The 25,406-nt window shown below is 38.6% G+C and overlaps 1 protein-coding gene across 3 annotated transcripts; it reads left to right on the forward strand.

Moving 5' to 3' along the window:
* The first annotated feature begins 226 nt into the window (after window positions 1-226).
* cabp2a (calcium binding protein 2a) lies at window positions 227-21,718 on the forward strand. Of its 3 annotated transcripts, XM_069530723.1 has the most exons (8): window positions 227-403; window positions 1,037-1,219; window positions 15,243-15,464; window positions 17,801-17,831; window positions 18,996-19,130; window positions 19,998-20,107; window positions 20,206-20,353; window positions 20,625-21,718. In XM_069530723.1, exons 1-8 carry the CDS (start codon window positions 344-346, stop codon window positions 20,648-20,650), a joined length of 915 nt encoding a protein of 304 aa, XP_069386824.1. In that variant the 5' UTR covers window positions 227-343; the 3' UTR covers window positions 20,651-21,718. The 3 variants fall into 3 exon arrangements, with proteins under 3 accessions (XP_069386824.1, XP_069386825.1, XP_019939556.1); XM_069530724.1 differs by lacking the exon at window positions 15,243-15,464 and having other exon boundaries at window positions 234-403; XM_020083997.2 differs by lacking the exons at window positions 227-403; window positions 1,037-1,219 and adding an exon at window positions 13,989-14,952.
* Window positions 21,719-25,406: the final 3,688 nt, after the last annotated feature.

A 25,406-nucleotide genomic window follows, 5' to 3' on the forward strand; every position in this document is an offset into this window, starting at 1 on the left:
CAATATTTCTCAGCAATGTGCCTAAATATCTGTGTCTGTGTGAATTCACATCGGTGTCCCAGTTGTGTCTACATAGAGAGAAGAGACGGCAACAATCCGGCAGATGAAAAAAGTGAATGATGGATACAGATGCAGGAGGAGGGATGAAAGAGACAGAGTCAGATGTGAGAAGGAGGAGCAACAACAGTGGGAGATATGCCTCAGATTATCAACCAGTGTCACATATTCTAGGGACAGATAAAGAGGACGAGTGGACCAGAGTGTGACAGGAGGGAGAGAGAGAGAGAGAGAGAGAGAGTGACAGAGAGAGAGAGAGGACCTGTATGCAAGCTGGGCTGCAAAGATGACTGATGCGAAAAGCGTATCGTCCGTGGAGGTGCAAGATGGGAAGTTAATGAAGAAGGTCAGTAGATGTGTACACCAAAAGTGAACTGAAATGTGTTCAATCCTGCCATGGTTCCAGTTACACACTCAACATGACGTTGTGTAGTAACACAAGGTTTGTCATCTGAGGCCTGAGTGGTATGGACATACTTTCAAAACAAATTGTTGTGTAAATTTGTATTCATTTTAACACTGTGTCAATTTTAGAGGATTCGTATAGATATTCATGTTTTCATTCAACATTTACCATCAGTTAAAATCTTTTTCTGTGACTGTCAACTTGCTCTGTGTCCAACATGCAGGATCCTGTCAGAGTTCTTACATTATGATAGTTAGATGAAATGTTAAATTCTGCTTGTGACAATTTTGAACAGCTAGTTGCTATTTGAACAGAAGACGTCTTTATCTTACCTGTGTGGCAGCAGCTTCTTTAACTTAACTGTCTTTCCAATACCTTGCTTTCAAAGACTTGCGTTGCATTCAATATTGGAGTAAAATACATTTCAGTTCATCGTGAAACCTGCTGCATCAATAATTATCTGTCACCAAGTTGCTGTTCTTTCATTATTTTGTCCATCCATCATTTTGTGTGAAATTATTTTTCTTCACCTGCAATTCAACTTCTGCTGTATCGTCATCCTGCCTGTTCCAGGGCTCCATCAAGAAGAAGATCGAGTCGTTCAGGCGATGGAGTTCAGCCAGTATAAAGAGGCCTCCAAAGCAAAAGGCCAAGACCTTGAGTCTGTCCTCTCCGGTGGAAAATCCTGACGACCTCTGGCTGCAAGAGGGAGACAGGAGGAAGCTGCGACCCATCGTGGACTCTGTCTTTGGGCAGGTAGGATACTGAGCAGGGCATCACTGCCCAGGTTTGTTTGTGTAAGTGCACTTTTTAAAATGACATGTATGCCATTGTTGGTATGTGCTTGGCTGACACACACACACTCAGTAAATTGAAGATGGCATAAACCTTTTGAACACTGTCTGACAAATATACTTTCAGCAATCTCATCCACACTCAAGTGCTTTTGAAGGAATGCAGGAATGAGAGAGTCTCACTGTGACACTGAGTTTATCAGAACACGAGACTGCAGTGAACAAAAATTTCACTCTTGCTTGATTTAATGTGGAGTTGTTGACAACTACTAGCGATATGGAGTTTTGTTGAGTGCTCTGCTTTGTCTGTATTTCAAATCAATGAGTCCTGCTCTCAAACTTAAAGCCCACACTCATACATAGTTCCCAACATTGTGGGAAAGGAAAGGGGGAATCGCTTGAACTCTATTATTATTATTAGTTAATTAATGTGATAAAAATTATGTAAGATCTATTAAAAACACTTTAACTTGTGGTTTGTTTCTCCATATTTGGCAAAATTATTAGAACAGCCTTTATATTACACACCTCTCTCTGTTCATTGCATGGCTCAGTCTTGCGTAGATACATTATATTGTGTTGCTTGCTTTCCAGTACATTTGACGGGTCATCAAATGGGTTCTCTATTCTTTCATAGGGCCAACATTTCTAGCAGCACCCCTGTCTGGACCTTTGTCATCATGGTTACTGTAATAAATATGCAGATGGTGTTGTGAATTAAAGAAATAACATTGATTATCGGTTTTATGTGTGTAATGAATAAGTAATGTTGAGTGAGAAAAAGGAGTGTCTGTTAAGAAGAAATCTTCACAGGGCACCTTTAAACATGACAAAAATATTTTTTTCCTATGTCATCTTAAGAAATACGCTTACGTGAGACAACTAAATATGAGAATATGAAACCTTTGACTATAATAACATTAAAAAGAACAAAATAAAATATGAAGTAAACAGGGGTAACCAAGCAAGCAAGCATCGTGACAATATTCCTGTTCCCATGTTTCCAATCATGTGATAATTCAAGTCAAGATCACATGAAAAACAAAGAGATGAACTCCTCATTCAATTTGAATTTACTGACAAACACCAACCTTTCTCTGAGGTACCTGAGACACCCCAGACCAGAGCACATGTAGACTACAAGTTACAGTGTGGTCCAAAAGCCTGAGACCGCCTACCGCCTGAGACTGAAAGAGCAGAATGGGTGAAACATGCATACAGAATAATCACTCTGTGAGTAGATCATCAGAGCTGCAGCCTCTCAAACTGATCTATGACCTTCTATATGACATGTAAGCTTTTACCCAGCACAGTCTGTCTTTGTCTGTATAGGAACATGTTGTGTGTGCTCAAAGTGCAAATCAGAGCAAACAGAGTGGTAGGATGCTGTTTTTTTCTCCTTCAAAGAATATAAGTTTGGATGAAAAGTTATTATTATCTCTAGTATAAGTGGATTTGAATCAGTATTGTGTGGCCGACTGAATGCCCACTTTTAGAACGGCCCTGGTTCTGGGAGTAAATTTATTTTCTCTATTGATGAAAATCCTTATAAAAAGAGTTTTAAGCCAGGAACTAGGCTTACATGCTGCGAGAATCGTGACCATTAAACATTAGATTTGTAGCAAAACAATATTGGACAGAAAAAAAGTCTGTGTAGAGAATTATTTTAAGGGGGAAGGAACTATGCATTCCAAAAACCCTCACGAATGATCCCTTTCTAATGACTGCCAGCGCTTCTTCTTGAATTTACACTTGTTGTATTGAATTTCACCTCTTTGGATTCTTTTCCTCATCTCTGAAAAGTGAAGCATGTTAGAAAGTGAAATAATGTTTGCTCTGTGGCAAACGTAATGTAACACTTAGTTATCTGATCGTAGCCCACAAGGTTTTCGCTGTCATAGAAAATATTTCATTAATAAAAGCAAGCTCCACCAATCACAGCTGTCGCAGGATAGTGGCTAGTGTAGTACTCCTCCTTGACATCACCAATAAAACATGTTTTTCTTAAAACATGGTTGATAGCATACAGATATTGTGGCTTCCACAGGAGAATATAAAACATTTTCACAATCTTGTAGTCTGTGTTATGTCTACCTTGGATGGTTAAAAGATTATGTTTGATGATCAAAATCTCTATTCAAAAAATGGGATTTTTTCTGTTGAGCTGTATAGCCAGGCACTGTGTGGAAGTGTATGGGTGAGTAAGTATCAACTAGTGTGAAAGTTTTTAATGAGTCTCTTGTATGGTATCTGTCAGAACTTGATCTGTAGTCCCATTTAGCTCCTCCAGAACCTTAACCTTTATGTTGCCCAGAAATTTCCAGTCTCACTGTTTCTCAACTTGTTTTAATTATATAAAAGTTTCCCAACAGCAACTGTCCCTGACTCATCCCAAAGGTGCCTGTATTACTGTGTGGCCTCAAGCTGTTCCCTGTCAGGTTTCACACACACACATATTGCCATAGAAGAAACATAGTTCCCAGCATTGCAGGAAAGGAAGGGGGAATTGCATAACTCTATTATTATTAGTTAGTTAATGTAATTAAAATTATGTAAAATCTATTAAAAACACTTTAACTTGTGGTTTGTTTCTCCATATTTGGCAAAATTATTAGAACAGCCTTTATATTACACACCTCTCTCTGTTCATTGCATGGCTCAGTCTTGCGTAGATACATTATATTGTGTTGCTTGCTTTCCAGTAAGTGTGCTATGTAGAACTGATAGATTTGACATATCATCACTGAAGACCTCGGGATATCAAAAATGAAAAACAAGGCAACAGAAAGCTGAGAGGGAGAAAGGCGGAAACTTAGTCACACATTTTTTCCCAAAGAAAGAGATAATATGTTCACACAAACATTCCTTTGGTGCCCATTAACACATTATGCTAAGGCCGGGCTACACTGGCCACAGAAGCCTCAGTGTTCTTCTAGAGATTCAAGGGCTTGTCTGTGTGTGGTTAGAGACAGTGAAATTATCTTTCACCACAGTTTGTATGTTTACCTGTTGAATATATGTCACAAACATAAATGTTTACTTTCGGAACCATACTGTTGAGCTGTATAGCCAGGCACTGTGTGGAAGTGTATGGGTGAGGAAGTATCAAGTAGTGTGAAAGTTTTTAATGAGTCTGTTGTATGGTCTCTTTCAGAACTTGATCTGTAGTCCCAGTTGGTATGTAGCAGCTCCCCAGAACCTGAACCTTTCTGTTGCACAGAAATTTCCAGTCTCACTGTTTCTCAATTTAATTTAGTCATATAAAAGTTTCCCGACAGCAAATGTCCCTGATTCATCCCAAAGGTGTTTGTATTCCTATGTGGCCTCAGGCTGTTCCCTGTCAGGTTTTGTTATGATTGATAATATCTAGATCATATCATTCATATATTCTAGTAATATAATTACCTTATTATAACAGAGCTAAGGTTAGATGAAAATGAAAAAATCTTACATTGATCTTTTATTGTCTCTTATCAAACTTACAACATTCTCATTCTGAAACTCAGGTGGAAACATACAAAAGTCAGCACAGGGACGCCACTTTCAACCAATGCATGGGTCATTGTTCTTTAATACCCACAGATGTTCTGTAATGCACATTACTGAGCCAAGGCATAGAGGGACCTGTACCCTCACGTGTGTGTATGTTCCTATACTTATATTTGTGAGGACCATTTTAAGCATAGACTCTCAGAGTGAAGACATTTTGGCCTGTCCTCACCTTTTAAATGGGCTGTTTGATGGTTAAGACTTGGTTTTAGGGTGAGGGTTAGAATTAGGTTTAGTCATTTAGTTTGAATGGTCAGGATGAGGGTAAGGGGCTATGGAATGTTTTATGTCAATGAGTGCCCACCTAAGATATGAGTACAAACATGTGTGTGTATGTGTGTGTTTATGAGAGAAAGGGATAGAGAGGTGCACAAATCACACTCAATTGCACATACAAGTTATTTATAGGGAAGTTGATATGCTGCTGTTTCGACCCGACCTGATCATCAGCAACAGTGTTCTATGCAAAGACTACTCCATTAAATTTTGTGGGGGGAGTGCAGCAGTAGGTGGGAGGTTGTTTTTTTTAAATTTCTTTAACATTGCAGTTTGGTGCAGCTCCAAATAAAAATGTGGATCCAGTGAATGTTAAATGTGGTTTCATAAGGGGACAGTGTGGCCTTGGTGAAGGTATGAACTCTACTGAGTGCCTCTCTCGTTATAAACTGCAATATGTGCCATACACAAATAAAAAGCAGGACAAGGATAGCAAATAGTATATAAGGGAGCAAGGTTACAATAACAATCAATTCATGACATGACATGTTTTATAATCTCAAAGTTTGTCCACAGTTACACTTGATTCATACAGTTTCCACTGAAAGAAAAAGAGGCCCCCCTCTGTTATCTTTTTTACATCCTCCAGTGGTTATTGCCCAGATGAGTCATCCATGCACTGAGCAGCAGATGGAGAGAATGATGAGAAACTGGAGGAGGGAGGGCAGGGATGAGGGCAGCGTAGCAGTGGATGGCTGGATATCATCAAGAAATAGAGAAGAGATTGATTGCGGTGTAAGAGGAGATTAGAGCTCAAACGAGTAAGAGGACAAAACTCATCATTTGTCCTGCAGAAGAAACTTGAGGGACAAATTAAAATGCTGTCAAATCTTAACTGTGAAAAGCATACATTTTGTTTCGAAATTTAAAAAACAGCAGCACACTGTTAATGAATGAGTCAGTGTCAGTGAGAGATTTATTCTGTTTTAAAGTCAAGACTCATGCAGCACAGTGACCTGCAGGCTAATCCATGATTTATACGCCTGTAATTACTCTGATCTATGTGTTACTTTTAAATACAAAACATGGCTTAGTAGTAAGTTTATTCACAGCTACAAACCTGTTGCTATTAAGTGGGTAAATTAAACATTGTGAACAAAATAAATTTTTATTGCAAACATGAGTCACATAGGTTGTTCTTTTTTGTCATTTTAGATCCTATCATGTTGTAGCTGTAAAATCTGTGTGACCAGTCAGCACATACATGCTGCTTCGTATTTGTCCATTACAGTTATAATTATATAAAAGATTTAAACCATTGATACTGCAGCTAACAACTATTTTCAATTTAAATAAAGCTAGCTGAGTAATGCTGTCTTGATAATGAAGTCACGCTCTCTTTGTGTCTGTCAAAGTCTGAGCTTATCTATTCTTTCCTTTTGTAGCTGATGTGTTGCATGTGCATGTGAGCCCCTCCCTGTGAGACTTTTGGCCTCCAGCACGTTATTAGTGCTGAATAAACTGGCAATGATACATTTCTTCTAGCCATCACACATGTCCAAATAAAGGCATGCTGCATGTGCTCATATTGCAAGCACAGCCCCTAAAAAACTGAGACTATCTCCAAAACCAGGGGCTGGGTCCTCTGAGGTTCATGTTTCTCCATGCCAAACTAGATCCTACTTGTACCAATGTGGTTGTAGCAGTGTATAATACATATGCTGGAGCATTCTTTGTGATAAATAAGATTAAGAATTGGTGACATGGAAATGCTGTATCATGTTGGACACAAGGGCCTGCAGTGGTGGGTGTGTAAAGAAAATGAATATGTTTAAACAAATGTATATGATAGTTCCATACATCTCTGCAAAGGTTGATGAATCTTTTGTTGTGCTAATAGTGTGGTAAACAGTTGTGGTTGTGCAGAAATTTTATTGCACTGCGTTTTTTTAACAGTGACAAAAGTGTCTGTTGGTCTCATTCATCAGTGTAACACAGACAGATTGATATTTAAAAAAAAATCCCAACATATTTCATAAGCAATTATTGTGAAATCTTTCGCAAACAGTAAGATGTCGTAATCAAAATTTATGGGGAACTGTGTATAGACTTGTTTATCAGCGTTAGTCAGAACACTATTAATTTGAAAACAACCAATCCGAACTGAATATTATTAATAAGTCTAACTATCTAGTATATGTAAAATATTTCATTTCAATTCTTTGAGCCTGGGATGGCACTGGCATCACAGCAAACAGTATAAATGTCACAAAACACAATTGTTTGAATACCTTAGCTCATGCATGTACAAAAGAGATTCAAAACATGACATGACCTCACTTGTCTGTGGTGCTTCCTCCTCTTCCTCAGGAGGCTGGAAGACAAACTCTTTGCTGTTTATGGTGTAGAACCCAACATACTTGCACATTTTACTTCTCCGATACTCTGGTATCATGCTCGGGGCAGCTTTGCGCGTGGACATGTGTATATTTTTTAACATAAATTCTATCTTTGCACATGTTCACTTTTGACATGCAATGTTTTTGTAATTTTGAGTAATCTTTCATGGCTAGTAGCTCTTGTATGCCCACAAAACAAAGTGACTCTATAAAGAGGAGCCAAAACCAAGAGTACCACAATCTGACAGCTGATCTTTCCTGCTAAATGAAATCAGGAATGCCCACTACACCCTACAAGGGGAATTTCCAACTTGTGTCCAGTCCATTGTACTGAGAATATTGGCTGACTAACCACAGCCCCTGTAACACTCAAAGGCAGGAAATAATATATTATTGTGAACTAAACCCTGTCAGCAGCAGGATGTTTTGGCAATCCCAGTGACATTTTAGGCAAAGAGATGCTTGTGTATTCCTTTGCACTTTTCTATCTTTTCATTAATTTGGAAAGTCGGGCCAGGGCCCCCCCGGAGCAGCGGGAAAAGAACCTATATGTGTGGGAGTAGATAAACCACAGGGCTCCGGTCAACAAAGTCCCAAGCACAAAGGCTGCAAAGAAACGGCACATTCATATTTTGAATCTTTCAAATACAAATTCTATGGGGTCATATACTTTTTATTTTTCAATTAACAGACAAATTGTGTACCATTGAGAAATGTGATACTGGGATATCAAATATGATTACAGAATATGAAATAAAAGTTGACTTTATTTTGATATAAAAGCTTCTCTGATGAGACTTTTTGGGGATTTTCTCTTTCACTTTTTAATTGTTCCTTTATATACTTTGGCCTGTTATTCATATAATGAATTATTTTATTATGTCATATTTATGGATCAAATATTAAACAGTAGAGATCTATAACATTCACATACATGGACATGCATAAAAGTACAATATAAAAGAGAATAAGACAACTTACTATCAATAGGAGGTTCATGTGAGCTCTGAGGTTCTTTGGATGTAGGAACAACTGTAAAATGATTCATTGCAATTGGTCAAGCTGACAGTGAACGCCCACTGCTGGATCACAAGGCAAACTACTTCAGATGGCCATGCATTCTAGGCTGTATACTTCAAATTTGAAAATGTCACCATAGTTTGAATATGACCCCAAACATCCACACACCCACACATTGGAGTGAATGTTTGAATTTCGAAGTGACAGCCCTGTGACACAGCCTATAGATGGATAACCAGTCTATCTAAGGATCGTTTATAATACGTTTTTTGGTTTTGTTGTCGTAATTTAATCTCTGTCATTATCTTTCATTCAAGCTTAGATCAGTCAATTTAAAATTAAACTACATTTCCATGTTACATTTTATCTAAACATATGCATAAGAGTGAGAACAGTCCCCCATATTGTACCTTTACTTTTTACTTTAAAAACATGTTTATATATTCAAAAAACATTTTGAGCAATGATCTCTTTTTATTGCAGTCATGAGAAACTTACATTGCATTGAGCGGAATTATTATTGTTAATCGTCAGTGTTTGGAGACAATGCACATGGAGCAACATAATAAAAACAGGAGCAGATTTAGTGGACAGATTAAAAAGTGGGTTAGTTGATGGACCATTACCACTGGGGCAGTCTGAGCACCAACAGTTGTGTCCTATACCCATGCATGGACATAGAGAACACACAGTTCCAACCTTTCTGTGACTTTCTATCCCTTCATCCTACTTATGACAGAGAATCTCTAATCCACAGGACCTCCTGGACCTCAGAGGAAACTCAAATCTAACTTTTAGGTCACATGAACAAAACAAAATCTGGACAGGTGCAAAAGGCATTATCCTCCTTTTGGGAATGGGTAAGTGGACGAGAATGAGAGCAGGAAATGTGGGACAGTCCAGACGGCCATATGTGGTCACGTGTTCAACGATTTCACATTAAACTGACTGTGTCAGTTCGTATTCCTTATCTTAACTCTTGACCAATACAGTTAGACTGGGACTCGAATCATAGTTCAGCTCTGATCCAGGTTTCATGAAATAATAGCACATATGTTTTCTGAAATGATGCTAAATAGAAATAAATAAAATCCGCCTCTCAAATACAAACTGCATCTGATTTAGTTCTTTACTGATGTTGAATTAAGATCAGCCTCTGTTTTTAAAAGCAAATGTGCCTCTTTAGCTACTGAATGCATTCCTACTACCAGCTGGAGTCTGTGAGTTTATAGAGTGTATTCACTGAACATAGCTACTTGGAGTTTCTGCAAACAAGATTGATAGGGGACAAATAAAGGATCAGAAAAAGTGCAGGCTATGAAAGGCAAAAGCAATGATTTGACAGATACTTTGACAGAAAATATTGATTGATTATTACCTCCCATAGCTTATTATAAAGAACAGCTGCTTATAACACAATACGGATCAATATCAGAGTTGACTTGGAGCTGATCAGCTGATATTTTCGTATGTATCAATGTGATATCTCCAGAACCTTACATACAGGATGATAATGATTTTTGTCAGATTAAGATCAAATAAATGTTTGTGCTTGTATAAATTCTAATGTAGGAAATAGGAAAGGAATAGGAAAAAGCTGACATTGAGAATGGAGCGTATGGTTGTTTTTTATTTATTTTCAGTCATTGTAAGTGAGGGTGGCCTGGTGGTGCGGTGGCTTCCATTGGTGCCAGCTCCTCCCGTGACCTTCAAGCTGATAAGCGGTACAGATAATAGACGGATGGCACCATCAGTGACCTTGGATGAAAGTGTTTTGACAAATATGTGTGGATCTGGCAGATGATTTCAGCTGCCCCCCAGGCTGTGTTCCAGTCACAGCTCATCTCAGCTGGGTTCGGCTTGATTAACCTCGACTTGACTTCCCCATAATGGATCTTACAGATATTTCTTGTTCTATAAGTTCCAGAGATCAGCTCACATTTAAGGTCAGAAGGCATTGTTCCACACTGCATCGCTCAATGAAGGGCTGAGTATGTTATATTTCTGTGTGACGTCAGATAGGCTTCATATACTACTCATAAGAGTTTTATTACAGATTTAATGCACTGGGATTATGGTACCAACATTACCCACAGTCTGATGACACTGATACTCTGCAGATCACTGGTGTGTAGTCACAGTATAAGATTGTAGATGCAGAACATGCTCCCAGTTTTTAGAAAGGAATGTCTGCATACTTTAATTTCTAGGTCATCCTATTTACCTCATAAGAACTGATTTAAAGCTTCTGCAATAAATGTGTGTTTGTATGTCAGCGTGTGCATGTGAGCATGAGAGTACACATGTATACACCCCCGCCTCATCCCAAATATTTGACATGACCTGACAGAGTTAGTGTAGTGTGGCACGCAAAAATCCAGATTTTTGGACCGAGTCCATCGGGTTGTTTACTGGCACTGGATTTTCAGTTGGCCTGTCCTCCATCTTTGTCTTTCAGGCATCTGGTGTGCTTGTTGTTGTCGAGGGACGGAGCATGAATTCTCGCCCCAATGTTTTAAGGTTTTATAGCCGCAAAGCTTTGAGCTTTTTTTTCTCTTTTTTTTTTTTTTTTGCTTTTTTGCTTCGTGTGCATTTGCTTTTTTATGAAAGTGCAGGTGTTGACTTTTTTATGAGTAACTATGTATTTGTGCAGGATGTCTCCAGTCAATACCACCTGAAGCCATCTGTAGTATCATGTGTATGTGCATGATATATATCATTGATAGAGAGAAAAAAAAGAAAATCCAGGGCAGAGGCTTCCATTCGCTAATCTGTAGGTGTCCAGCTGGAATAGTGGGATAAGGCACATACCATTATATAACTGAGACACTGTGAATTCAAATCCTTTGTCACAAGTCATCTAATCACTCTCTATCCTCTCTACTTAACAGATTCTCCATGGAACTTCTTTTATTTTTTAATTTTCAAGTCCGTATAGTGGTCAATCTGCAGAGTCAGGTGGAGAGTCGTGTCTTAAAATCAGGTTTTTCCCCTTTAACATCATCACACTAGATGTTACTCATCTTTTATCTTTTCTGCTTCACTTGATGTCTAAAAACAAACAAATTTTTAAAATGCACCATGAAACTAAAATAATGGGCCAGTGTCTGTAACACTTAAGCATTAGGATGACATCTGTTGGTTGATCTTGGCTATTACAGCTAAGCACAGGTAGTGATTTTTACCAGCAACAATCTGAATTTTGCTGGCCTCTGCTGGTGATGTAGTCACAGAGTAAAGTGCAGGGGAGCTCAGTATTCATTCCTGTGAATGTACCACATGAATGAAATATTGTATAAAGGTTTGTGTGCTCTCATTCCCCACATGTGGCATGTTGGTGAGTAACAGCCCAGCCCTTTATGAAACCAGAAGACAGGAATCAGAATAAGAGCAGCAATATGGAAAGATCTGCAATACATATGTGGTTGTATAACTGGAAAAACTGAGAAATACTAATATGCATGAAACAGTAAAAGCAGAGAACCTTGTTGAAACAGATAAAGTGAATGTTGACATGCACAGATATGAAGAAATGAAAAACACTGACTGTGGTGGATTAGGGCTGCAGGCGCTCAGAGCACCGGCCTTACACATACTGCGCTAATCTCTGGCACACACACACATGCTGTTCCACATGATACAACAGGCAGCACACACAGACAGTATACAGCATAGGTGTGATGTGTTTAGAAGTGTATTAATAGTGCAGGCAGCTGTGGAAATTAGAGCTAAAGCACAACAGCGGATAGCTCTGTCAATCATAAAGTATGTGATCAAAGAATTATCCAATCAATATCTAAAGACTACTACTGGAATCTTGTTTTTTGTACCACAAAAAAAGTAGCTCAACAAAAAAGAAAACATTTTCCTTGATTAGTTCTATACTTTCTATAATACAAATATTAGTAGGAAATAATAGAAAGTAAATATACTATATGAGTGAAATATTAAATAGTCTTAATATATACAGTGTAAAAGGGTATATACAACATAAACTGGATGGCACATGGACATAAGTGCACAACGAAAGACTGAATGACTTATTGAAATTGGACAAATAGAGTGAGTTTATGAAATTACACTTGAGTGAATTTGTTGTACATTTGCTTGTCAGACTTGTGGTCCACTGAGAGCAGTGCAATGCAAAAGACAGAAGTTTATCAGACAAAGAGACAAGTTTTTAAATCTCTTAAAATTCAGTCTATTGATGAAGTGGATCAAAGTGGGAGGCTGAGTTTCACTGGCCTGAGATCTTGTCTGGATATCATTGGTTTTAAAGTTAAGAAGACAAGTAATACTGAAGCAGCTTTTTTTGGAGTTATTTATAAACTAGAGTGGTACTCAGTAGAGTGAATACTACTGCCAGGGTAACAGTCTCCTTATGAAACCACATTTAAATTACGTTCTTTGTTGGATCTGCATGGAATGGTAGATATCAGTTCCCTGAACATTTCAGATTTGACAAAATGTTAAAAAAAAAAAAGACATGTCAAAAGTTTACAATGTTACAGAAAAAATAATAATATAATTTCTGTATCTGCAACTTTGTCCAGATTCCAAAATAAAATGGGTTCTTACTTGCAGGAGAAATCCTCCCATCAAGATTTGTGTAAATCTCTTTAGCAGTTTTGCTTAATCCTGCTGACAAACATAAAAACAAACAACACAACAGATGCATTGGAAACATAGCCTCATTGGCAGAAGTAACGGATATAATGCAGCTCCCTTAATGTGGCAAGTGAGGACCAGCCTTCAGTTTATTCAATGTAGACACTGTGGTGGACAGAAATGCTAATGTGGACCCATCACAAACAACATTTTCTGCTAACATAGAGGGACATGTCTATATATAGATGCTCTCGTCATTCAGTTACATTCTGTGCTGAATTTGACCAGATACCTTACATTATATTATTACACACAAATAACACAGTTTTTGAAGGATGAGTCAAAAAATAAAGTAAGATTATTTCTTCAAGGAGATGAGATCAATATTATAATTACAGGATATATGACTGAATCGTTGAATAACTAAAGAAAATTAATTTGATATGCGATTTTTCTTAAATTGAAATAAATAAATAAACATCAAAGTTAGATGCTCGTGAGATTCATATGAAATGTAAATGCTTTACAAAAAATATAAAATGAAAGAGATCTTGTATTTCTGGAATAACATACCTTGCACCCTACAATACTGTAGAGATATAATAATATATGAATAAACAGATTGTTAAATGCAATAAATATATTTAAATACAAATATTACAGAGTTTGGTTTATAGGGATACTGAAAATACTTTCTTTGAAATTGATTCGAATTTATGCTGTTAGTATTTCTGAAACCATGTCCTGTTGCTGGCATTAAACACACATATATATATATATAATATAATACTGTATTTAAAGTTGAGTACCCTCCTTTCTTATATACTTTAATGTGATCTAATTGAAATGTCCTTTGTCTACTTCTCCTGCTTCAAGCACACTCCCATGGCCTGTCAACATAACTCTCTCTAATCTGAAATGCCAGGGATTAAACAGGCAGCCAACTCTCCATCCATAAATCTACCATCCCCTACTCCTCTCTCTCTCTCTCTCTCACACGCACACACACACATATTTTCTGTTTATGTTACCCCCCTCTCACCACGAGTGATCTCTTGAAACTGGACCAACTTAATCTAATCCATCCCACCTACCATCTCCTCTCCGCCTCTCTGCTTAAGGTCTCCAAATGACTGGCCTGGCAGAACTGCGTGTGTTTGTGTTTGGACTTGTGCTTCCAGCTATGTGAGGACCAGCTTGACTATTTGAACTTACAGATTGAGGACAGTTTGGCAAAGGGAGGACATTTTGGCCAGTTGTCACTTTCCGACATGACTTCAAATGGACTGTTTCCACTGGAGACACAACTGTTTGTGTGTGTGTGTGTGTGCGTGCGTGTGTGTAGTATGTGTTTTGCATGAGTGAGAGAGAGAGGCAGAGGGAGAGAAAAGGGGAGAGAAAAAATGGTTGAGTCATGCAATCAGATTCTGGCAGCAGCAGGTTGTTTCAGTGCAGATATGAACCGACTCTCCCACCCCACCCCGCCCCGCCAATCCCCTGCACCCTGCCGCTGTTTTCCCTAATATCCCACTACAAGTCTCAAAGCTCATCATGACAGCCTCCGGCGATCCATAGGAGTTCAGGATTGGATGCAAAATCATATGCGCATACCTTGCCTCTCACTGGACCAATAGGATCTTGGATTGTAGCACATGCACTGAGAGGAGACGGTTTCCGTAGTAGTGGTGTCAAGTGGAGTCGTTTGCCTCTGCCTCACTGGGTGTGAAAGGCTGATGAGGTGCAAAGGTAGAGTGAAGATTGGACTTTCATGTGAGATTTGAACGTGAAGGGAAGTGTGGGGACAAACAAGGAGCAAAGGGAGGGGGGGAGACAGTGAGAGAGACGGGGCAGGGTGATGGGAAACATCAACAAATCGTCTAAAAAGAACAGTAAAATGAAAAAGGTAAGACATTATTCAACTGATTTTAGCTGCAGAAATAGTTCAAGTTTGTTTGAATTGATTAAGATATTGAAGTTGTGTCCTATTGATGTCATTACCTCAGCTCTGAACATTTGATATGAAAGTTAGTCATGTGGACACAGCAGCCTGTCGAATGGATTGTGTTTCTAATGTAGATTATACAGTTAATAACTCTATACTTTAATCTGGCTGCAGAGCTTGAGGTGTGAATTATACATTTAACTGCAGTCAGTGGACTAAGTAGTAACTTTATGTGGTTCCCCTCCTCTAAGGGGGTGTCACCCATGGAAAGAAGTGGCTCCCCATTGGCTGCCGCCATGCTGGGGGACCTGGGTGGTGCCGATGAGGTGGACACAGAGGACGAGGATGAAGGAGGGAGCGAGCGGGAGTTTAATGAGCCCCTGTGCGCTCTGGTTAAGAACTGCAACGTGCTGCACAACATAGTGGGGCCTGCTTGTATCTTCCTCAGACAGGGCTTCGCACAGAGCCAGCTTGTATGTATGACAAACACACACACCCACACACACACACACACACACACCCCACAGAGTCTTCCTGGCAAAAATCTCCCATAGATCTGTTTTTATTCATCCATTTTAATCACGCCCTGATTGTCCTAAGGAAGGTCAAGTTCAGGTCATCCATCAGTTCAATAGGAGGTGATCATTCTTCCCTTCCCATCTCCACCAATCAGTGTTTCTCTGTGAATACATCCACCTCTGCCCTCCACCCCTGTCATTCCAGCACATCACCATATTTAACATCCATAACGGCAGTACACGATCATAGTTGTAAAATCATTTTTGAAAGAAAGAAGGAAAGAAAGAAAACAAAGAAGAAGAGAGAAAGAAAGAAGGATCACCTTCTCATAACATTTCTCCATGAGTCCTGAGCTGTACTGAAAATAGTTGGTGATATAAAAGATTTCTCTCTAATGACTGAGTGACTGACCTCACAGTTTGTATAGATTGTAATAAAGATCATAAATCCAACCTAACAGCAGTGCTGGAGATATCACGTGTGCCTCTTATTCCACATTAATGAGTCATGCAGAGAAGTCAGAGAGCGATAACAGAGTGATTTCCTGACTGAGCTGCTCACAGGGCTAATTGAAGATAGCCATTAAGATGGTGGTGTAGTCACTGATCACAGGTCGTTTACTGAGCTAGTTTAAGAAGTCCTTGAGCTGAGTCCAGAGGAGAAATGAACATGAATTTATGACATATCTACAATTGACCATTGTTAAATGAATAAAAAAAAACATTTAATGAAGCAGTCTATTGGTCTTGGTCAGTGTGTTTTTTTTTTGCTGATGCTATTTTTAGGGAAATTGTTTCTTGCAGAGAGAATTCATGTCTGTGTGATAAATATGACGACCAGAGGTAGGTTAGCTTAACTTTCAGAATTTCAGAATTCTGTCGAGAAAGTCTGATGGATATTTTTTCCAAATACAATTTTCACATGGTCCTAATCCTTTTCCATAGTGTAAGCAAACAAGATATAATTATAAATGAGATTTAGAAGTACTGGTAAAATTGGCTTTTTCTATAAACCATTCTTAATATCTGTCGCAGGGATGGATTACCCACAAAGTCAGAGCAACGATTTACAGCAGTCAGGGTATTATCTCAGGTGGGATGTTCCATTTGCCCACAAGAGGAGAGGGAAGAGTAGATTTCAAGCAAACACGTTGTCAGAACACGGTCATGTGTTTTGGGGGCGTAGCTTTGATGGGAGGGCTGATGGGAGGGGGCAGGATCTATCGTTTGTAATTTGTGTATTGTAAGTGTAACCTGCTCTTGCTAGCTTTCCCAGTATTACCAAGCCTAGCTTTAAGAAGCTTGCTAGAGACACTATGCATTCATGGATTGTTTTCACTTTACTGGCAATTATAAATGTTAGCATATGTGACATCCAGCAAAATAATGGTCCATGTGTGTTTGTTGCATGTTCAGCCTGTGCAGGTGTGCTAATGTTAGTTTCAACAAGTGCACGTCAGACTGTTTGTGGTTGCAGATGTAGATGAAAAAAAGTCAGCAGTAGATAGGGAAATGAAATAGTGATGAGCCTCAGTGAATTATAATACAATTTGCCACTGTAATCTCCCTGCCACTGTTCTCTCCCTCACATCCTTTAATCCAGGCCTGTATTATTCCTGATGCTGATGTCACAGCATTGCAGAACATGCCGTGAACATACTTATCCTGGTTTCACCTTTTGTTGATGCCAACACATTGTGAAGCCAATTCAACTTCAACCAGGGGTTTTGGCTGAAAGTGTTTTCTCTTTTAACTCCCTCTGTACAATTTGATTTTATGAATATACTGATGTTGGTATCTCAAATTTGCCACCATATAAATCATCGTCAGCTTTGTTTCCGTGCATGTGTGTGTGTGTGTGTGCCTTATTTCTGTGTTTGAAAAGCAGAGAAAAAGGCTAAAAGGAGCCTCTCTGTATTGTCATCACCCATCTGCAAGATTTTGCGTTACACACATCGTATGCTCAGCAGACTCTCAAAGCTTCTCCAGAATGAGATTGGACACGAGACTGTGTAACAGGTCTAGAATGATATTAGGGTCAGTCAGATCAAAAACCATATAATCCTGTAATAGAATCTCTGCTTGGGCAGATGAACACGGAACAACAAATGCTTCACAGAAAAGGAGTGAAGGAAACACTTTAAACTGATCTAAAAATGTTTCCATCATGATTTGTGATTGTGGCTGAGTGTATGAAATATTTATTGTGAGATCAAACTGTTTGTGTGTAACCTGCCTGACAGGTTGTGCGTTTCTCTCCATGTATGTTGTGTCTCTCCTCACCATCGCAGGACAGAGATCTGCGACCAGAGGAAATGGAAGGTACAGAAAAATCTAAATCTTAATCCAAATCCTCATTTCATCATCTCTCCACTGTTTTCTTCCTGAACTGCTTTTCTCCCAACCCTTGTGTTTGCCTGTGACAAATTGTTTAGCTGCATATGGCAGAAAATAATCTTTATTTATCCTCTCTCTGAATGTCAGTGTAAACCAAGTTATTTTCTTTCTCACTTGAATTTACTAAAATCAAAGTGAAGGATTATTTTTTCAGAGCACAAAACTGAATAAATGGCCACTATCATTTGTCATTTTCACTCCTCTAAAAGTAGGTTTGAACTCTTTTCCAAAAGCTATTCTTAAAGAGAGAGTTCACCCGAAAATGAAAATTCACTCATTATCTGCTCCCCACTATGCAGATGGATGGGTGGGTGAAACAAATGCACATGCTGTCTGGACCAAGGTCTATTGTTTACCAATGATTCATAGATTTGGGGTTGCCCTATTGGATTAGTAGATTAACAAATGTACTTTAAAAGTCATCCAACAATGTAGCATTACTGGAAGTTTAAAGTAAATTTCATTAAATCACAATCATCCACACCCACAGATGTTACCTTCCCTCTCTAGTTTCTGTTTTTCAACTACCTGACATGATCATGCAAAGGACTGGCAATTTTTCGAGATAGACAGAATAAAGCGTAAGAATATATTAAAATTGTCTCTTTAATCCATGAAGTTAGTAATAGCTGAGTAGGTAGCAGGTGAAGAGCTGTTGAAAAACAGATTGACACTGCATCAGTCACAGACATGCTTCAGAGACATGTGCAGAAACATCGTGCTTTGTGTTGTCTTTTTTGAATGCATCTTCCACCTGTTTGCATAAAATGTTACATAGACGGGCAAAGTTTTAAGGTCAGGAAATTACCAAACTGTCGGAGCATTGCTTAGGCTCATTGTGGCAGACCTCTATTCCCCCTCCACACTCACACTCATGGATCCAGAGCACTAAATTGAACACATAGATAAGACCCATTTTCATCAGGACTGCATGTCTCATGTTCATACAAAAACTTAATTTGAAGGATGCTATATTCACATAAAAAGTCTACACTAGGGGTTAGTTGTATAAGATGTGTACAGTTTACATTTAGACCATCAAACTGCCCTTGTTTTCTCACTTATTCACTCTTATTTACACATCCACAGAGCTGCGTGAGGCCTTCAGGGAGTTTGACAAAGACAAGGATGGCTTCATCAGCTGTAAGGACCTTGGGGAGTGCATGAGGACTATGGGATACATGCCGACAGAGATGGAACTGATCGAACTCAGCCAGCAGATCTGTAAGTCCTTCATGAACACGCACATGCGCATAAACAGAGATATCGATTGTTTACAAGTTTTAATTGAGTTGTTCATACAGGGCCCACAATATCTGGATGCCCCAGTACATGCTGTAATATTTACATTATTAGCAATAGTAATACTATTAATAGGATAACTACTATTGATTTTACTTATGTGTATATATATGGCTATGTAGAGATTTTAAGAATGCTGTTACACCCTGCATTTTGTATAAAAACATATATTCAAAAATGGGAGCTGTACACCATGCCTTGCTGATGGGCACCTTGTTGGTAGTCTCAGACGGATGAGAAAGTAACTCACTGATAAATGACTGAATATATAAATGAATATATAAACGACTGAATACATAATGTATATATAATTCAGTAAAAAGCAACTGGTAAAACACATTTTTATTAGATAAATCTATTCAACAGAATCCTAAAGAATTGATTAAATAAACCTTTAGAGAATCTATCACTTTAACAACTTTTTATTACAGTGAAATGTTACCAGGTACCATTGGTCTCATCAGAATATGGTATAAAAAATTTCAAATGTTGCTCAACATGAAATCGTTGATTAAGAATCTGAAGTAATTTAATAAATAATGTCACCAAGTTTCATCTAAAAATGTGGCTGTCAACAGGCAGTAACTAGGAGGTTAACCTTGTTTGTGCAGTACAGCCTGGTGGTACTTACCTGGTGCTGAGGCTCACACTATTCCCATAATGCAGAGTTCGTAGAGCTCTGTGTATCATCAAGGCCACACTATAACCCCCATTGACTCACTGTATGTTACAAATAAGTGTCATGCATCATTTTAGTTCCGAAGATGTCTTTATGTCATTGCCCTGCAGGTGGTGGCAGAGTGGACTTTGAGGACTTTGTGGAACTGATGGGTCCAAAGATGCTGGCAGAGACTGCAGACATGATTGGAGTCAAGGAGCTGAGGGATGCCTTCAAAGAGGTCTGCATTATTACTCTGTTATACAATGCATCACACTTGGATATCCTCCACTTTCCCCTTCAATGCATTTCTTTTTTTTTTGCATTTCATTCCCTCAGTTTGACTCCGATGGCGATGGACAGATCAGCCTTGGGGAGCTCAGAGAAGCCATGAAGAAGCTGATGGGGGAGCAGCTCAACCACAGAGAGATTGACGAGATCCTGCGAGATGTGGACCTCAATGGGGACGGACAGGTGGACTTCGAAGGTGAGTTATCGAGACTTTGGGAAAGAAAGCAACAGGAAGAAAAAGATAGAGGGATATAAAGCAAAGGAATGAGGGAAAATGTCTGCAAAGACAGGAACCAGAAATTGATTTAAGGTCAAATTTAAATACAGAGGTGGTAGATAACAGAGATATTAAAAGGATGCTCAGGCAAGGCAAAGGAAGAAGAGTGAAAGAACAAATACAGGTTAAGGTGAAATCTTCCTTCCATTTTCCTTCTCCAAAGACAGCAAGATATGTTTTTCTCCCACAGAGTTTGTGCGGATGATGTCTCGCTGACTCTTCACCTCTGCTGCACTGAAGTCAACATGGACCAGTCTGCACACTTTATGTTCTTGTAATTCTTGATGTACAAACTACTTGATGTCTGTATTTTTTTCAGTTACCTCCATCATCTCTCAAATATAAGAGAATCCCTTCAATGTGTTAACTGTTGTATGATAGTGATGTGTATTTTAATATGTAATAAGAGATTATAGAGTGGTGAGTCAGCAAGGAGATGGTTTAACCAAAGCTGTGGGGTTCATTTAAATTTGAATATACTGTATTTCAACTGAGAATCCCATGCAGCAACACTATGACTATATATAATATATTATTTAAAGGACATTACATAAGGAACTTACTGCATCAGTCTCATGTACCCCAACTTGCTGCTGTAGTTGGACCCATACCCTATCCCTAGTTTGAGCTTTAGTTGCCATGTCTGAGATTTCTGTCTCCACTGTTGTAGACAGATGGAATTTAGTTTGTTGTATTTATAACATAGAAAAATATCTAACCTTAAAAACCCAGTCAAATAAAACAAATAATATGTATAACTAGATTATCTATTTATTTATTTTTGTAATTTGGGTGAGTTGACCCTTTGAATATGCAATCGATGACACTTGGATCTGAAATAACATGTAAGAATGTGGAGTTATCATCAGAATTTGAATAATACCACGTTTAAAGTCTTCAATTCAAACTTGAATCTAACTGTTTGACTGTGACTACATACATATATATCCAATAACCACATACACTCAGAACATATCATTGACTTTCAGCATTATATTCAACTGTGATATCTGGTATAATTAAACTGATGGAGACACAAGATTACGCTAACAGAATAATTTCTGGTGTCTGCTACACATTTGTACACATCAGGTTCATGTCCTGCTTCCTTATTCAGGTGGGAATAAATTGACAGAGGCTGTCTTGAAATACACGTTACTTTATGCAAACACATGTACATTTAATATTTAATTTATACAGTGTTCTATAGGTCAGATCTCTAAAATGCACTGTAAATAAAAAAGGCAAATAACTGTGGCAATAAATTACTTTTTATTGACTAGATACCTTGTCTTTATTTCTTTTTTTTACATTAACTGGATTCCATTTTGTTTATGAAGCAGATTCTATAAAAGTGTTCACATTAATTTGTCTTACATTTCTTTCAACTGGGTCAGATCTCCTCTGTCTTTGCACTTTGTGAGGTTTGCCATCAGTTGCTTTTTCAAAGCACACACAGTCTCACCGTAGTCAACACTAATAGGAGCCATGGATGGTGTTCTGTTCCAAACCTGAGGAATGTACCAGCTGCAAGAGTCTGGATCCAACTCCATTACATCGGAGATCTTAGCGATGTTGGCAGTCTTCAAACAAGATTCTTCCCGGATTATTTCATTGAGCTGTTTTCCCAACTCTTTTGCTCTCTTCTTCCCACACTCTCGAGAAAAGTGCTCCAGGTGTAAAGAATAAACAGAAATTTGCTTGTCAATCTCGGCAACTTTCTGTTTCTTGGGGAGATTTTTGAAGGTTTGTATCAAGAGATGACAGTTGGGGGTGCAACAGATTGCCTACTTCTTTTTCCAACCATTTGAGGAAGTAGTAGAGCTGCACCTCTGAGGTGACAACACCATGGAGTAAGCTCAGCACTGCAGGTGTCATCTCAAATTTTAGCTGCTTCTTTTTGAGCTTTTTGTCTTGCTTTTAAAAACCTGAGGTAGATTTCAATGTTGCTGAATGATTGCTCAGTTTCTGCATTCTCCAGCTCTCTGTTTTCCTGCAAAGGCAGTTGTTTGTCTTTTAATTTAAAGGTGTGATGTTTTTGGTGACTTTGTTCACATTCTCCCACGCACTTTGGCATCCATCACCATCTTCATCTACCAGGATCCCACAGCAGCAAGCTGTGTCAGCCTGATGTGCGACTGTCACTTTGTTTTGGCAGTTTTTAAACATCTTACAGATTGATCAGCCTTTTTCTTTTTGCTTACTTTTGTTTTCTTTAAAAAATGGTGCCTTTGTCTTTCCCAGCACACTGCTAATCAAATGACATCTGAATTCAGATCTTTTTCCTCCAGACACTTGAAATAGTGAGTTTCTGATTCATCAAAGAAGATGTAAACAGCAGTAGATGTCTGACAGGGGAATGAAAATTGCTTTTCAAAGGCCCTGATGTCTCCGCTGAGGTTTGCGACAGTCAGCAGCTCAGTGAATTTGTCAATGCTCCTGTTCCCACATGGGAGATATCAGCTGATTTCAACAAGCCCACCTGAAATCTTCCTGGGGACATCACCATGCTACGATATTAAAATCTGTTGTGGTACTGCTCAGCGTTACTGAGGAGTTTGTTCAACATCTTAGACTGGGACAGGACTGTCCTCCCCAGTCTGACGAATAACACCAGAGGGATATCAGTGTGCACAAGTCTTTCCTCGCAGTTTACCTTTTGGACTGCATCCTTGGAAGAAAATACGTTTGGTAAATACGTTTTTTGTAATTTTTTTGTGAGGGGCCTATATAGCTGTTTTCAGCCAAGCATGAACTCCAGAGATTATCAGCACCTTCTCTGGAGGAGGTACATGTGTGAACACAAATGTCCGAGTGATACCTCTGGATTATCTTCACCTGTTCACCTAGTACAAAGTCAGTAGAAATTCAGGAGAAGTCGATGTGAGAACACAGCAGGGGATCCCCACTGGATTCAAGTGGGGGGTTAGGGTTATGGGGGGTGGATGACGCTTGTCACACGCGACAGACACAAAAAAGAATCGCAGGTTATGTCTGAAAATGGCTCAGGTTTCAACTTTTCCAAGTACTAATCTCTCTACCTCTCTACTGGATTCACTTATACATACTTTCTTACAAGTCTCTGAACATGTACATTGATATTAAAAGTAACAGTTATGTTTCTTCAACATTTAGTTTGCCTGTTATAAAGTGAGAGACAAGCATACTGCACCTTTGAGACCTTGTAGCAGTCCTTGGTGTTTATTACTAACCGTTCTTTCCCTGGACTTGTAACAGTGACAAGAAATGGAGTTGGAATTGTCTCAGTGTTGTTTCCTTTGGTCCATTAAAAGGACAGAGCTGTGACCTCTGAATGTCCTTTTGTTAAGTGTTGAGGGGGCGGCATGCCTGCAAGACAGCAATCATTTGAAATAGATGTGAAAACACTGCAGTGAACAGAATATGAAATGTCTTGGCATGTCTCATATTACAGATTAAAACAGATGCAGTGATTCATTCACTTAAATCGCCCTTCTCCTCCTCTGTGGCCACACTGAAGAAATACATTTGTCCAAATTGAAGGGTGTTTATTTCAATTTTATGAAAAATCTTTGATGACCGAGCAACCTTCACACAGGAGCTCCAATTCAGCTGGAAGCTCTCAGGCCTCTCCAGTCCTTTTGGACAACCCCAGCTCAGGACCAGTTTGGATTTACTGACAGGAACTCAATCTCACCAGGGGGGGGCATCACTGGCAAACGTAAGACATCAGAAAAAATCCTTCATGCCACTCGAGTATTCAGTTTAGACCCAATAATCAAACATAGTCAAGGTAAGAAACACATGTCTTTATTGTGTGAATTCTTGTGTCTCTGGCTCTACTGCTCTCCCCATGAAGACAGCAATTTTCCAAACATCGGTGTGGGTAATTCCACATTTGAATTCAGTTCATTTCTTTGAATTATATTTGTATATGCATGTATCAATGATTCACTTTAAAACAGTTTTGTTTGTTTAGTGAATCTGTGTCCAGTAAAACTACAGTCTTAAGCAATTGCTGGTTCAAGTCTGTAAATGTTAGAGAACAAAGCATAAATAGTGATATAATAATAGTGGTATTACAATATTTTAACACTTTATATTTTAGTAATTATGAAGAGACAGGATTTCTAAAATAGTTCTAATGTCTTCAATACTATAACGCAAAAATGTTGTGTGTAAATTTTCATGCCGACCTTGAAATGCAAATAAATCTTTTATTCGTTTTCTAATGAGATCAGGAACTCTGATAAAAGAAATAAAGATGAGTCATATTAAGTCAAAACTGAAGCGAAGAGGGCTGTCCTTCGAAGACAAGTCCGTCTCGTAGGCAGGATAGTCACAGTCCCATCTGAAAGAATCATAATAGCAACTGATCTTTCATTAAGGCTTCAACTAGCCACAGCATACATGTCAAGCTTAGACTCACTGCTGTTGTTTGCTATATTAGTTTAAATTTAAATTTAAAGAAGCAATATTCTACTTTTTTCTAACCTTAGATTCATCAAAACATCATAACAACATAATGTATGGATTTAAGTTGGTTTTACCTGCTCTAATGTAAGGCGCAACCATTTGCACGTCTAAAGACCAGAGGTATTTCGATCGACTGCTCGGACCTTGTGCTCAAATATTCACACAGGGTGTCTTCAGTCTAAATTGATTAATTTAGCAGTTTTTAATAACAACAATTATCCCAGTAATTGATATATGCATTTTGTCACATAATAACAACATTTAGACCATTGGTTCAGCACTTAATACAAGTTGATCGATATCTATTAGCAGGTCCTCTGCAAAAGAATCTTTCATTTATAATATAAAAATGTAAAATGTAGAGACAATTCTTAATCGGGTTAATGGTAAGCAAACTTGCTTTACTCTGGAAGGCCTTGAAGATGGTCTTAGATCTCTTGGGACACTTCAAGGGCCAATTAGATTTCAGCAGGGATGAGTGCCTCACTGGCACTCTTGTATAAGAATGAATGGGTCA

This window comes from Paralichthys olivaceus, chromosome 8, assembly GCF_024713975.1.
Source record: "Paralichthys olivaceus isolate ysfri-2021 chromosome 8, ASM2471397v2, whole genome shotgun sequence".
In the NCBI taxonomy this organism is placed as follows: domain Eukaryota; kingdom Metazoa; phylum Chordata; class Actinopteri; order Pleuronectiformes; family Paralichthyidae; genus Paralichthys; species Paralichthys olivaceus.